The sequence below is a fragment of the Micropterus dolomieu genome, linkage group LG15, assembly GCF_021292245.1.
Source record: "Micropterus dolomieu isolate WLL.071019.BEF.003 ecotype Adirondacks linkage group LG15, ASM2129224v1, whole genome shotgun sequence".
In the NCBI taxonomy this organism is placed as follows: Eukaryota; Metazoa; Chordata; class Actinopteri; order Centrarchiformes; family Centrarchidae; genus Micropterus; species Micropterus dolomieu.
The window spans coordinates 10,608,729-10,624,104 of NC_060164.1; the positions used below are offsets into that span (position 1 = coordinate 10,608,729).

The 15,376-nt window shown below is 40.0% G+C and overlaps 1 protein-coding gene across 5 annotated transcripts in view; it reads right to left on the reverse strand.

Moving 5' to 3' along the window:
* Positions 1–7,297: 7,297 nt before the first annotated feature.
* Positions 7,298–15,376, reverse strand: part of LOC123983974 (neurexin-1a-like) — a 286,657-nt gene continuing 278,578 nt past the window's right edge. For all 5 annotated transcript variants that reach the window (XM_046070492.1, XM_046070497.1, XM_046070496.1 and 2 more), the window contains one exon: positions 7,298–9,179. In XM_046070492.1, coding sequence (XP_045926448.1) covers positions 8,875–9,179 — 305 coding nt within the window. In that variant the 3' untranslated portion in view covers positions 7,298–8,874. The remainder of the gene's footprint in view (positions 9,180–15,376) is intronic.

The window sequence follows — 15,376 nt, forward strand, 5'->3', positions numbered from 1 at the left end:
ACATACAATAAGCATGATTAGCCCGGCCTTGAAACGTTCTGACTTATAGATTCTAGCTATTTCGTTACAGATATGCTGTATGTTATACAGCATATCTTCATACAGCATATAAATTGGACATTAAAGGTCTGATATTATGCTAATTGACAGGCTCATACTTTTATTTTGGTTGTATATTAGAATTTTTTGCATGCTTTAATGTTCCCCTCATACTGTCAATTGCTTTAGCCTTTGTCTGAACACTCCATTTTAACTCCTGTCCCATTGAAGGCCCCCCTCCCTGAAAGTCCCCTTTCTTCTGACTTCTGGAAGCCTGTCGAGGGGCCGGAACTAGCTGGCAGTGCTCTCCCGGTGCAACCTAGGATCTGAAAAGTGAGGATCTGGTGACTACTGGGTGTAGAGGGGGAACATACAATCAGCTGAAAATGGCAGCTACAGTTAACAATTGCTGGAGTAGGTCCTTTGCTACACAGATCCCTCCATGACGCCATGGAAGGGAGCCAAATTCAAAAGGTGTGTTTGCATACACATTTACTTTTTTTATTTTTTTATTTCAGTCCTCTCAACATCAACACAAAAATCCAAACACTAAACAAAGGATGTGCATACACATTTACTGAAAGACTGGCAGGAGAACGAGGAGAAGGAGAAGGAGGAGGAAGGTTCTTTAGACACACCGGGGACACATATTCATGTTGAAAATACATGAAAAAGTGCATTTTGCACCATATGGGATCTTTAAATCACAGTTCACCCATGACTTAAGCTTTTCTGTGTTTCCCTGTTTGTCCCATTTGTTTCCACTCTCCTTAGTGTCTCTGTGGGTGCATCCCAAGTATCTTAATTGCATCCACTTTTCCCTCACTTGCGTCTTAGTCCCGCCCACCGGGGATGCATAGAGAGGCAAGAAAACCACGTGAGGAGAGAAGAAATTAGGAAATATATTTTTAGAGATGTCCTTTCCTCCGAAGCGTCACGTGAAGCGACTTCGCTTTCTGATGACGTCAGCAGCTGAGCACAGCTGGATCAGCTGATTGCAACTGTCAGCTGTCAGTTGGCTTAAACAGCTGGAGAGACTTTTGATGGAGTTTGTGTCTGCACACATGTGCACTGTGCTGATACTGAATAATTATAGGCTAGTGTGTCCTGCTCAGAGGCACAGGATCATTTCTATTGCCACAATGCTTATATTATTTATTCATGATCTGCATTTATAGGCCTATAATGATTCTGATTGAGAATTCATTATTGAATAACCCACAATATGATGATGGATGTCTTTAGATTTATTAGGCTAAATGTGTCAGGGAAGTTGAAATGATGTAACCCATATCTATGTTCTCTATTTATTTCATCCTCTGATATCCTTTAACACTACTCCATACATTTTATTTGCAAGTCACATCACTCGTCACCAATCGATCACTGCGTTCCATCAAATCGATCCAGCACTTTTGTCACGCAGCAGGAGCCACAAGCTTTAATCAGATGAAGTCGGTGAGATCGACCAGAGCTTTGGGACGGTTTGCAAGATAGCAGACCAGAACAACTTCCGGTTCAAGCGAGGAACGAGGAGCAAGGAAATGACAAATAAAAGACTTGAGATGCACCTTATGTGTCTATGTACTAGGCGTGGCACCTGGCTCACCTTCACATCTGCTACCAATCACCTCATCAACCCATCTAATCAAATACTCCCTGTCTTCTGTCATTTCTCACCAGCTTGTTCTGACTATCTAGTGGTAACGTACCCTCTTGGCCCAAGAAACCTTTTTGTGACTTTAGCATTGTTTTTTGCTTCGCTGTTCGCTAACATCCCTTTTTCTCTGTGCTCCAGAGCTTCATCTCCAGTGCTTCCTGTGCCTGTCCTGTGACACCACTCAACGCCATAACCACTCAGACACTTTAACTTTTAAGTTGCTCTGTTAAAGTTTAAGAAACACTCATGATTTTCTAAATATCTCTACGAAATAACTGTTGTAACGCTATTGGTAATGTAACATTCAGTCTAGAGACAAAAGTGGTGCATCGTCTGGCATCTTGGATTATCTTAAAGCTCCAAGATGCCGACATCATGGACTCACCCCAAACAGTGTATACAGAAGTGCCCAGGCTTCACAATAAAAGCATGAAGAATTCTCAGTAACACTGTTAACTGACAGAGGGAGACAGGTCCAAATCACTGCAGATGCCCTGAAGCAGAGGAGCGACCAGATACTCCAGATGTTGCCAACAAAGATTCCCAGTGAGATCAGAGAAAGTTTCTGAATTCACTAAACATGCACACTTACTTGCAGTCCAGAAGAGTATGGGTAAGGAGAGACAAACAGCAAAGTTCTACACTTTACCGTTACAGTTCAGTAATACTGAAAGGGCTGAGAGTAAAGCTGGAGGGGAAAGGACAACAGTATGATGCTGCCGGACGTCAAATGAAGTGGATAACGTACCTCTCAGATTGGTAACTTACCAAGAAAGAGAGAGAATTGGTAGCCAAGAAGATACATGCGCTGGTGGCAAATTTTAACACAGCTATAGAAATAGATCTCAGCAGCCTTTTCTAGTGCAAAATCACCCCTTTACAACCCAACCATTCAATAGAGTGGGGCTCCGACATCGATTAGCAAGGACCACACTATCACATCCTGCCGTGTAAGGAAGATACACCTGTGTGCTTAACAAAGCAGACTATACTGTAACTCTTCAGTGACTGACTCCTGGGCGATAACACATGAAACAGTAAATAAAAATGTTATTCCCCCTACACTGGGCGTTGATAGGAGCTTACAGTACCATCCCATATTAGAACTAGACACAGATGAAAACATAGTGTCCTATTGTGTCTAGGGCTGACTCCAAATAGTCAAAGATTCGATGCTTTGATTGGCTTTGCAGCGAAACAAGGATCATGCCATTTTGGCGATATAGGGGTGCTCAACGTCTGATTTTAGATAGATCTACCAGTTTTCTCACAGTAAGTTAAAATACAGCCTATTACAATACACATTTCAACGTTTAATGTTGTAAATAAACATGTAAAAAGAAAAAAAACTTCCAATAAATGTTTTTAAAGTGCATGAATAAATCCAAAATTGTTACCCTAACCCTGGGTCGTCATGTGTAGGCGTATCGTGTATATACGTAGTGGCGGAAGAGGAACACTTGCTGAAGAGACGGAGACACAGCTTCACCAGTGTTGCGCTGAGTTGTCCGCACTTCGCGGGACTTTCGGATAATTTATCACCGTTGATGAACTACACAAAGAATATTTTATCGTTTTTACAGCCGCTATTTGAAAAAGACCCGCGAGGAACCACAACGTGCATGCAATTGTCGGCAGCATTTGCAAAAACTCTGCACAAGACCGGTAAATGGCAGGCGAGAGAAAGAGAGAGAGAGAGAAAATGGTCAACAATAAGCCTCAGTTTAGCTTCGGCTCGCAATCGCCGTGCACAAAAACACACAATTCGACTATCAGTGGACTTGAAGATTCTGATTCGACTGTGTAAATCTTTAGTCGGGGACAGCCTAATTGTGTCATACCACATGTACACATATAATGCATTACATGTAAACTGCTGAGGAAGTAAACCAAGAAAAAAATGTGAAAAAATGCTACAGCATAACACAGAGAGTAGCAGAATGGATCTGGGCCCATATCAGGTATTTGTCCTGCTTGACCTTGCCTGAAAACAACCTACTTAAAGTACAAGGCTGGTTTCAACAGATAGAAACACAGATGCACTGTGGGTTCACTGGAATCTCATAGTGTACACTGCCACATGGAGGAAGGAGAAATTAGAGCTTTGAATTACCTCTAGGGAACAGAAGTCTTTGGGAAAGATGCTGTATATGGAGGTCAAGATAAAAATCCAGGAAGTGGAAATCTTCATGGAAAAGATGAACTCAGTGGAACTCTTCAGACTTAAATTTGTTTGCACATTTATGACTGTATGCTCAAGGACTGTATGCTCCTCTTGTGGTTGAGGTGATTCACAATGTCTGAAAAACATTTTCATTGTAAAGCCCGGACTTTCGTCTTTGCAGCAGTATTCAGCATTTTATGAAACACATTAGAGAGCAGAAGGCATTTCTGGCCACATTTTGGCCTTTGACATGGCTCAGAAACTGACATCCATAGAAAAGTTGGTCTTATCTTGAACCGGAGCATCTGCAGATTAATTCCATACCCAATATGTTATGATAATACAATATGTTATATAGTTACAAATGCATAATATGAGATGTTTAAATTCAGAAGTTTATGGTTTCCTTATGAAGTTTATACAGTTAGGTGAAACCAGGGCACTCGCTTATATATAATACCATTACACTATGCTATCTATCGTAAAAAAAAGTGAGACTATACTAAGAAATACGTACACAATAGGCCTACTATACAAAAAAAACTTTTCCCCTTCATTCACACAGCACACTCCCTGTTCCCCACCCAAATGCCCAAACACACCTGGCAGAGATCTACACTCTGCTCAATGCACTCTTCTAGTTCCATATGTAGCCAGTTAAACACAAGAACATCCTCTGGAAACATCCCATTGAGACAGGTATACGTGCAGCCTGAAGATAACAGAAAATGCGTATGGTTTGAAAGAGCAGTGAGGGATGTCATATTATGTGAAACTGGAACAACTATCCTTGGCAGCAAAGATAACAAAAACAGGGGAGATCAGTGGGGGAGGTAGAATGATGGGGGATGTGCAATGCCACTTACCAGCTACTTAAACTGTTGTCCTGACATGTTTTCTCAAGTGATATTACAACAATTAACACTGTAAATCATTGGAAAACTGACGATTGACGACATTTGTGACTTCAGCGACTCTCATGTGGCAAGGTGTTAATGTGACTCCTGTACTGTCAGTAGAAGCGCTGAAGCCTGCAAATACAAAAATGTACGAATGATGAAATGTCCTTTTATTGTTATTTTACTTTCATTTTGGCTACAATACGTGCCAGTTCCACCACATTATGAACTTGTATGACATATATGCACTTGTGTTTGATTTGACTTAGTTTGATGGAATATGTGTAATTGGTTTTATAATTACTATTTTTGGATTAGTAATTTAAAATATTTTAATGTTGTCTATTTATGGTCAAGAAAATAATCCTATTATGTAATAACTGAAACACAAGTCTTTGACCACCATAATCAAACTAGTTATTTAATGTATGAATTTATTCTTAATATTGTATTTACCTTATACCCATCTGCATATTCAAGCCCCCTAAGATTGACAACTTGTTGTAGTTGGTATATTTGCTCTAAAATACTGGTATTCCTGCCTATCATCACTTTACCTGTTCATTGTTTCCTCCTGTCTGTCACATTTGCATCAGTGCCCTGACACCATAACCAACCAACCTTTCTTCCTTTTAATGTAATGTACTGCGTTCTACCGCACTTTAGCTTCATCTAACCTACAAGATGTCCTGTCCTGTGCTGTATTGTACTCTTCCTGTTCTACCCTACTCTACACTTGTTCCTCCACAGTGTTTATACAAATAATATTATGTACACGTAATCAGTCTGAGTTTTTGCAGTAAAACAAAAGCAGCCTTTTCACCTAAAAAGCTAAAAGGTGCTGTGCTTCTTCATGCAAAAGATGTCAGAACTTGCTTTGGCGGCCACAGTTTTTGCCCTAGGAGAACAATTCACACCTCGGGCGCCAAAATTTGGCATGGAGGTCAATTGTGTGTAGGTGTGTGTTTGTATGCCAATTGGCTAAAAGGGGGTGTGGCAATGGGAGTGGCCTATCACAAATAGGCACACAAAGCTGTGCCCACCCGATAAGTTCACCCTGTTTGTGAGGTTGTGTGTGTGTGAATGCATAAATGCGTGGATGCATGTGCGTATGTCTCTCACTTAATACACAAACATAGCCCCTTGCATTTTTTTAAACACTATTTTTAGTCTGAACGAAGCTTAAGGTGTGATATTGTGTTAGCGCGCACCAACCCTGCTGAAGTGTTCTGAGGATCAGTGACATGTCACACATTATCACATTAGAAAGCTGCTTGGGCAGCAGCTGATGAAGAGCTGTGACAGTCAGGTGGACTCTCTTGAAGAACCATCTGCTTGATGCATGCTCAGGACATAGTCTGTTACACCTTTTATTCTTCTTCATCTATACTATCTGAAAATCAAAACAAGACCTAAATATAAGATGTAAAGTCAGAGTAGAAATTTCTTATGAGCACCACTTTCCACTACCTTTGTACCTAAATGCACCCTTGTAGAGATTTACCTTTATGTGTCAAGTGATGCTTCAATGTCAAGTATTGTATCTGATCGTTAGTCAGACTCGACTTCAATTTAAAGTCAAAGTGCTCAAAGTAAATTTTAGCCAGACGAGTACGGTGATGCCTTATCTGATGAGACATGTCTTCAAAGCTACATTTTTTATTCATTTCATAAAGTTTTTTTATTTAATTTTTACCAAAGTAGGCAAAGGTAAGGGTAAATAGATGCAATATTTAAAGCCACTAGACTAAAAGCAAATGCTACTAGATTTTTTATGTACAATCAAGTCCCATACCTTCTCGTGTGAATGTGACACATCACCTGGATCGGTTATACAGCATGTACAATAAATCATATAATGCATGAAGGGGTGAAAATGGTTGTAACACCAAGTGTCAAAATTATACAAAAATAGAGATGAAACAGCAAAAAATGCTGAAATGCTTAAAAGGGAACGTCCACGATTCTGCACATCAAAGTCTGTTCACAGGTGTCGGGGAGTACTACTGCACATGTTAAACAAGTTATATAAATGTTTTGTAGCTCCAGAGGAAGCTGTGTGAAGTCTGATAAATGAGTGAAGTGAAGTCACTTGAGTGAGTTGGGGCTGAAATCTTGGTGCGTGGAGTGAGAAAGAAGTGTGGTTACCAGACCTTTGTAGCCTGCTCCTCATCTCTGCTTGAGGCTAGCGGCACGAGGCTACATTAGTCGCTATTAGCATAACACACCAAAATATCTGACCAAACTGTATTGTGGGTAATGTAGGTCCCAGGTTTTGATAAGGAAGAGTCGGTGGAGTACTCATTTAATGATGTAAGGGTGTTTGCTTAATGACAAAATGAAAATCATAATACCTGCATGTTTCTCTGATACATTTTGTCAATAGACTGGTTTAAGTTCACTTAGGTAATATTTTATTCTTTTGATTTTTCAAAACTAGTTTTTATATATATTTTTTTCACGTGGAGTACAAGAAGAGTTACAGTTAAACATAAAACACCCAAGAAGAAATAAAAGAGGAGAAAACAAAGAGAATTTATAATCATCATTTATAGCTCATGGTCATTTTCCTCATACTCATTCCAAGTACAGGTCTCTGGAAAGCAGAATTGACTGACAGAATGACAGAACAAACACAGAACAGTTGAAACGGAGACTTATTTGAGCTATTCTCCTCTGGTTTTGCATCAGCCCAAGCACACATTGGACAATCTTATAATACCACTTGGAAACAGACACAGCAAGTTAATTTCTCTTAATCATCATCATCATCCAGCATCATCATCACTCATATTCTTGGTCTTCATTCTCACTTATGTAAGTCAGGATTGAGGAGGATGGCAGTGATTCTACCAGTATCCTTAAAAGAGAGCCACACAAGTTGTCATGCCACACTATCAATGCCTTGTGCAGTTTGTTGGGAACGGTTAGTCTACTATTGGTCCAGGATCATCTATCTCAGGTTGGCATTTGTATAAAAACTATATAGGAACACATGTAAAAACAGGGGGGAATCAAATTATTATCCAACTGGAAAAAAAAGCAGATGTATTCATAAAATCTTCTATGTCTAGCAACATTTAATAACACTTATGTCTTCTTTTTGTCCTTTTTTTTTTTTTTTATTTTATTCCAAAATGGCTGAGGAGCAGTTATAGTTTGCATCATCTATACAACAGGCTATAAAACACCACTTTGTCACAGTCCAGAAAGCACATATAGATGTGGTTGTACTGTATATAAACATATGTACTGTAGTAAGATAATTTTGCGTGCATGGCTCCCGAATGATCACTTTTGAAACATCCCCGTGATTCTGAGGAAACTCTGTCCTTTGAGTTCACACGATGTGAAAACGAAGGCCTCCAGATTTCTTACTGGCACAAAGGACATATTCTTCTTTTAAAACATAGTCCTTCAAGAGAATCTGCCGTCCATTCTCATCTTTGCACTGCGGCAGCTCAGTCAGCCAGGTATTAGTCTTTGCCGGCCATCACTGCCTCGTCAGGGAGTACTTTGGCTGATTCCATCAGGGATTTTTTTTTCTCTCTCTGGATTCACTGTCACCTTTTTTTTTTCCTCCCTCGTCATCCACAGTAAATGTTTGGCGTTATTGTAAGTATGTATTTATTTTATGCACTGTGTCATTTTCTGTAGAAAAAGTCTCAACAACACAAACACAGGCAATGTAAATGAAAACATCAAGTCTGTAATGCTGAATCTCCCTTTGCAAAGTGCATCTGTGCTCCTCTGTTTACCCCAAACAAGGGAGTTAGATCACATTATCAAGGCCAAGGAAACAAGTCACAGATGGGTTAATGTTGTTTGGTTGACATGTTAGATATGTATTCAGTTCATTTTCAACTGGTTACCAGAGCCATCTTTCCATCAGTCTCTTTCTGGACAGTAAATCTTTTCCACTGTCCCGAGTGCTTTAATCTAAAGAAAGTTATTTTTTCATTCTTCATATTTACTTTTCAGAGCATTGTCTTATAGGAAAAAATGACTAAATAATGTTCATCTTTGTTGTTATACTGTACACATGTTGATGTCCGGAATTGTCTTTTCGATAAATGTTTAAGTTGGTCTGGCAAAGACCAAAACTTTGACAATCACACGTAGTACTCCTTATCCTTGTTCTTCTTGTTCTTGCTTGAGGTTTTTGCGGTGTTGACTGGCTTCTCTTTGACGACGGTGCCGTTGGACTGTGCCGAGTTGCTGATGTAGTTGCGACTCTCGTCCACGTGGTATGAACCTTCGTCTCTGTTCCGGTATTTGTACATAGCATAAAGCAGGATGAGAATACACAGCGCTGCTGCAGCTACAATGCCCACCACCATCCCTGTCGTGCTGCTGGACTCCCTGAAGACCTCCGACGTTCCCGGGTAACCCTTCGGTCCAGCGCCGGTGGGATTGGCTGCAAGGGAGACAGATATATGATTACCATGAACGTACTAAGCTCACCGTCTTTCACATGTTATCACTATTATTATTACCAAGTATATTCATGGTAGTGAATGAATGCATTTCTTCGCTGCATGTGTGGATCAATATCCACACACAATTTACACAGTTTACACATTTTAAAGTTGAGTGATGAGTGCAGACATTATGCCTTAAGGCTGCTGAAGCTAAAAGTAGATGTTGGCTGATAGGATTGGCTTTCCTGCTTAATAGAAGAGCATGCGGTTACACAGTGAAGAGACAACAACGTGTATCATTAATGATGTCAAGTTCTTTCTGTCTAACTTAAATAGATTAATACAAATGTAGAATCTGAATCTTAAAGCCTTTAACAATCCCATTGGTATGCAAGCTAAAACTGTAAAAAATCCCCCCTCACAGTTAAACGCGACATAAATACCCCATGTGGATTTTCTTATAAAGACTATATTTAACATCCGTTGGCAGTCACGGAATCCAAAATGACTTTATACTGAAATGCCACACAGGCATTCGTGCAGCACACTGATGAAGTACCTATTTCAATAAATGTGACTTTGCCTTAAGTACATGCCATTTTCCTGGCTAATCTACTGCCTATCAGCATTTTAATTCCTGCAGAACATTATTCTGATGACATTCACAGGACTGTAATTGTTCATATATGGGAGACTGAAAAAGGTGAGGTGCTGTAGGATAGAGAGATTTGCTAAATTCAGAAGCGAAGCTGACAAGAAGACTAATGTGATAATGATTCATTAAGAAGCACAGTTAAAAGCTCACAGCTCATTACGTGTTTTACAGCACAGTCATGAATGAACACACCACATTTCCAGCATCCACTATATATCCAAAAACCATGACTGTATCACATAGTCTGCTAAAATAAATCTTTCAGAGAGAAACAATTCTTCAATTGACTCAGCAGATTTTGCCAAAGGCTGTCCCCACTTCTGTTCTGAAATGGTGCCATTCAATGGAGCATATTCTGAAAACACGTCAGCCCCCTGATATTATTCAGTCCTCCTGGCACATCTCTCTCTGTGTGTTTTTGTAGCAGTCATCATTTCTGCTTAAGCTGTCTTTGTTGCATTTGTGAAATCCAAACACTCAACACTAACATTTGGAAATGAAAGCGCTCTGGTCCTGCTGGATTGGGGTGAAAAATATTTGAGGGATTTTTCAGCTGGGTTCAGATCATAGTTATGTTGATGAGAAGATGTTACGCTTTGATTTGCATTTACACTGGACAAACCAACAGTAACAACAGAAACATAAATAGCTGTGATGCCATGTAGATCTGAGTTATTTCCTGTGTTGACTACACAGTTGTGTTAAAGGCTTTGCAGTATTCCACTTTGCTGACTGCAGATAACCATAGGTATAGTCTAGTAAACTTTATATTTCACGTTTATTCATCTCTTAGGTATTTTCTTAAGGCTGTGTCATTATTTGTGTTTTGACTGTTTTTGTTAACTTGATGTTGTTGGTAGCTGAAAGTTAAGCGTAGACCTGTAGCAGTAAAAAGTGGAAATTTATGGTTGAAGTATAGAAATTCTTTGAGACCTTAGATTTTGTGGTTGGGACGATATTTTAAGATGGTTATATTTTTGTTTTAGAGGTCACAGTGTGTTCATGGAGCTACAGTACCGTGCATTTTCTTCAACATTAAATCTTTAGTGACCCATTAGTCACACCAGTTTAATGAATATTACATATTGATATTAGGTTAGAGAAGGTTATAGAGCTCAAGAACAGAAACTAATGGCATATACATTAATAATAACTACAGTGTTCATCTAAAAAATTCATTCAATTTCATTTCATAATAATTTGATTTCACATTTACAATGACGTGTCAATATTCTATTCAAATACAAATTGTTTGACACGTGTCCTCCCTCCTGTCCCATTTTGCTGTCCCACTTTTGTCACTACTTTTTTCTGTAGCATTTTGGTTATTAGAAAATAATTGCATTCCTCAGCTTTGATATAGAACTAGCTTTAAAAAGAAAATTCAGTCTAAAACAAAAACCACGACATAGTTTCTTCATTATTTCAATCCTTTGATCTTGGCACAGTCAGAGCAATATTTCCACACGAGTAACTCTCTTCGTGAGCTAGAACTCAGTATCCATAGTAGAGAGCAACCCTCTATTCTCTCTTTCATCAAAAGGAAAAGACATGGAAAACATAATTTTGCTGTTATTTAAGTTCATCAATATCACCTTGTCTCATCTTATCAAATCCTTATTTTATTCTAGACTAACTTCTCTGAACATGAGCAAAGAGGGCAGTTCTTGTTCTATGAAAAGGTTGTTTCTCCCTGATACGTGAAGGACAGACAGAATTAATTCGATGATACACCACATCCCATCCTATACACTGCTTTTGTTGCAATTTCTCAATGTCGGGCAGTTCTTTGGGATTTTGAAGGTGAAGTTGTACCTGCCCTTCAAATTACAGCGAATATAACCAGCTACAGGGTTTGCTTGTTTATATATATAAACACACACACACACACACACACACACACACACACACACACACACAGAGTATACATATCACAGCTAACAATTCTGATTTTTTTTGCAACATTATAATATTTGCAGACCCTTGAAACGTCCTTAAATTGAGTGATTCTGACAGTGAACATCAATACTTCTTTGAAGATTTTCAATGTAATTTTATTGCTGCAGATAATGCCTCTTTGACAGAGATTAATGCTGACTTGACGTTCACTGTGATGGATAAGACAACTCCAGTTTCAAGAGTCTGGCATTTGATTTCCATTCCATGGCAATGAATGGAAACCAATGCCTGTCTGGAAAGGTAGGATATATTTTCAGTAGGATATCAAAAATACAACGACACATATATACTATACTTGACATCTATTTTACAACAATTATGTTTACTATTGTTATTACTCATTTCACACAATAATGATGAATAAAAATTAAAGTCCGGTAACACTGACAGCATGTCACACTTTCGAGGATGATTTCCACCAGTGAAGAGGGAAGTGATTGCATATCAGCCTGCCAATTTCATATTCTGAATGCTGTCCAAGTTATAATACAGCACTCTTATGTCTCTTACAGCTCTCTTTCGCTGTTTCTCTGTCATGTGTCTCACTCAGTGTTGATGGCTTTACAGATAGAAGTACTTTAAAAAAAATGAATTGAATTCATAACAGCTTAATCTTCACACAGCTCTGAATGGTGTAACATTAGCTAATGACCCACACAGATGTCTGTTTTAGGTGGATCTTGTTCATGTCAGACTAAAGGGCATGAAAAAGTGTAAACTGTAAAGGGCAAAAGTTCTCTAGGCTGACTGCCAGGAGAGGAGATGCCGCCGCCGTTTATTGACATGTTTTCCACCGTGGTTAGACTGATCAGCGGCCCAAGTATGCTTCCAATGCCAGCAGACATTCAAGGACAAGTAGAGAGTACCACTGGGGGACTGAGTGTGACTGAGCGTTGCAACAGATTAGCTCTGCTTGTGACAAGCTCGCTTATCCTTGGAGACAGGTGTGAAGAATGCTCTCGCCTTGTGGGCAAAAGCCACTGGTTGACACGGCTCTTCCCCAGCAAGCCATTGTGCGGGCATTAATGGTGAGCTACCTTCATATTTGCTATCTATCCTTTGTTCGGGGTCAAAAAGTTGAAAGTGTAGATAACATAGCAGGTTGATGGAGGGGAGAGCTCTCGATGTGGCACTCCAGGGTTGTATATGAGACCTACAGCAAGGTGACAGAGTCGGAAAAGAGTTTAGGAGGCAGGCGGCCACTCTTTTGCTATATCAGGAGTGAGTCATGTGACAAGCAGTACCGTGGTGCGCTGTTCTCCCTTCTGTGATCTAACACCTCCAGCTCTGGGCTTTGTTATTTCCTCTAGCCAGGATCTGTTGATTGGCTCCCCACAGGCTGCGTTTGCACAGACTTTGTCATTGGGAAACCCTCAGTCAACTGACCACAATTTTTCTTTCATTACTGAAAAAGTAAAAAAGTAAAATAAGAACGCTGTTTTACATTTTACCTTTACGCAGAGAGAGTTTAACCAAAATTCCAATCTTTTCTTGCAAAATCCAATTCAATATCTTAATTACAAAGATAGCTGAGTGGTGACCACTACTTAAAGGATTAACACTGCATTTAGCAATGTGCTGACATGGCCATATTTTGTCCAAAAAAGATTAACATTAATTACAGCTCATTAGCTTGCATTTAGTCCCAGCAGTGTCTATCAAACAGCCAACTGATGGCACGGCTCTTTCCTAGTCCCTTAGTTTAACTGATACACCTGGTGATGCGGCTCATTTGTTACTCATGAGTCTGGCTTTGCACCCTCCCCTGCTGTTGGGTTCAGACAATGTGGCAGACACAGGGCCTTCAAGAAAGCCTCATAAGACCTCAGTGAAAATGCATCTGCCTGTCTGTTCATTAGCACTCCATCACTTCAGAATGAAGGCACATAAACTGAGAAAGAAATAGCGCCTTAAACAAGTCTTTAAAATGATGGCTGCTCTTATACACTAGTCTACTCAAGCGCACCCAAGGGTAAAATTAGACATGGGGAAAATGACCTTAAAGTGGCGCCTAGCTTCATGGCAGCATAGCTGGGGTGCACTTGTGAAGCGATAGAGCTAAACTCAGGGGGGTTAACTTTTGAAGGATAGCAGTTGTGTAAAAGCTGCCAGAAGAACTTTCTCCTCTCCGTCTCATCACAGAGCGAGACTTAAATTACAGTATCACACCCAGACAATCATAAAGTCCTTGCTGTTTTAGTCACAAGGACAACAGTTAAGTTTCATTTAGTCACAAATCATTTGCTTTCACCAAGCCTTTAATGAGATTCCTCTAAAGAGATGCAAAAGGAAAACTGTAAACAAAAAAGCGTCAATGATCTCATGTCTGACCCTGATCCATCAGTGTTAGTGAAGAAAGTAAAATAGTCTGGCCAGGAATTGCATTTGCCATACAGAGAAGCACCGAAAAGAGCAACGACATGAACGCTGAGATTGGTTAGGCGTGTTGTGGTTACTCTGCAGGGTTTATATGAGAGCATCTTTTCTCTTAATTCTACCTGGATTCTTCAGCATGGATACATGGGCTCACCTCTCAGTGATATTAGCATTTGTGCAATTGAACTTGTCATTTAAAAGCCTGTGAAATGCCTGATGTGATTCCCCTTCTTTTCACCTGACTTCTTTTTGCCATGGGCTCTGAAGGAGAGCAATGGGATCAGAGATTCCACACTGTCAGGCAGGATTTGAATAAATGGTCCTCTTCAAAGACAATTTTTCCTCATTTGTCTGCAGCGAGAGGGTTCATTTGTTTGGTAATTTGTAACAGGGTGAGCAGGTTGATGGGGGCCACGGATGAAGGAAAACACACGGTGGAGCTGTTGGCTGGGGGGTTACTTCAGGCTTGTTGAGAGGTAATGGAACAACCAGGACTACTTAGGATATATTGAAAAGACAGACATGGGCTTGACCTTTCATTAACTACTAGTGGTAATGGGTTGAAAGACGTTTCTAGAGCACATGTGGATGATGCTTTTTTGTAAATGGATGCACTATGGAAAGACTTCAGAGATTATGTGTCAGCCAGAATAATTCACAGAAGTTATTTTTAGTGATGAAGGTAATGAAAAGAGATTTTGCGTGACCCTGGATCTCTGCAACCTGCAACAGCTGATAAACATGAGCAGTGCATCTTTGAGAGCTTAGGAGGTGTGGCTGTGGGGTGCCTTCACAGGGACCCAGGCTTAGTTGGCATGCTCAGTGACACGTTGCTGTTATTCAGCCAGATTAGTGTTATACCATCTTCTTGCTTCACATATCCAGCCATAATCACAAGCTGTCAGAGACGTCATATAGTTGGGGATCAGTCTTCAGACAGGTCACTATATCAACTGCAGCAGAGCCAAAACACTTATTAAATCCCTCTTCCCTCTTTAATTATCTGAGTGTCCTCGAGAAGTGATGCAAGCCATCCTGTACTTGTGACATGCTGGCAGTGTGCCTGATGACAGCATGCATGTGCGAGTCTGAAGTGGCTCTGCTCATGCCGATGGTGGATGATGAACAGAGAGTGAGCACGAAAAGAGGTCCAAGTGAGAATAAGAGGTGTTTGAATTAACTCAGTAACAGGTATGGTGCAGT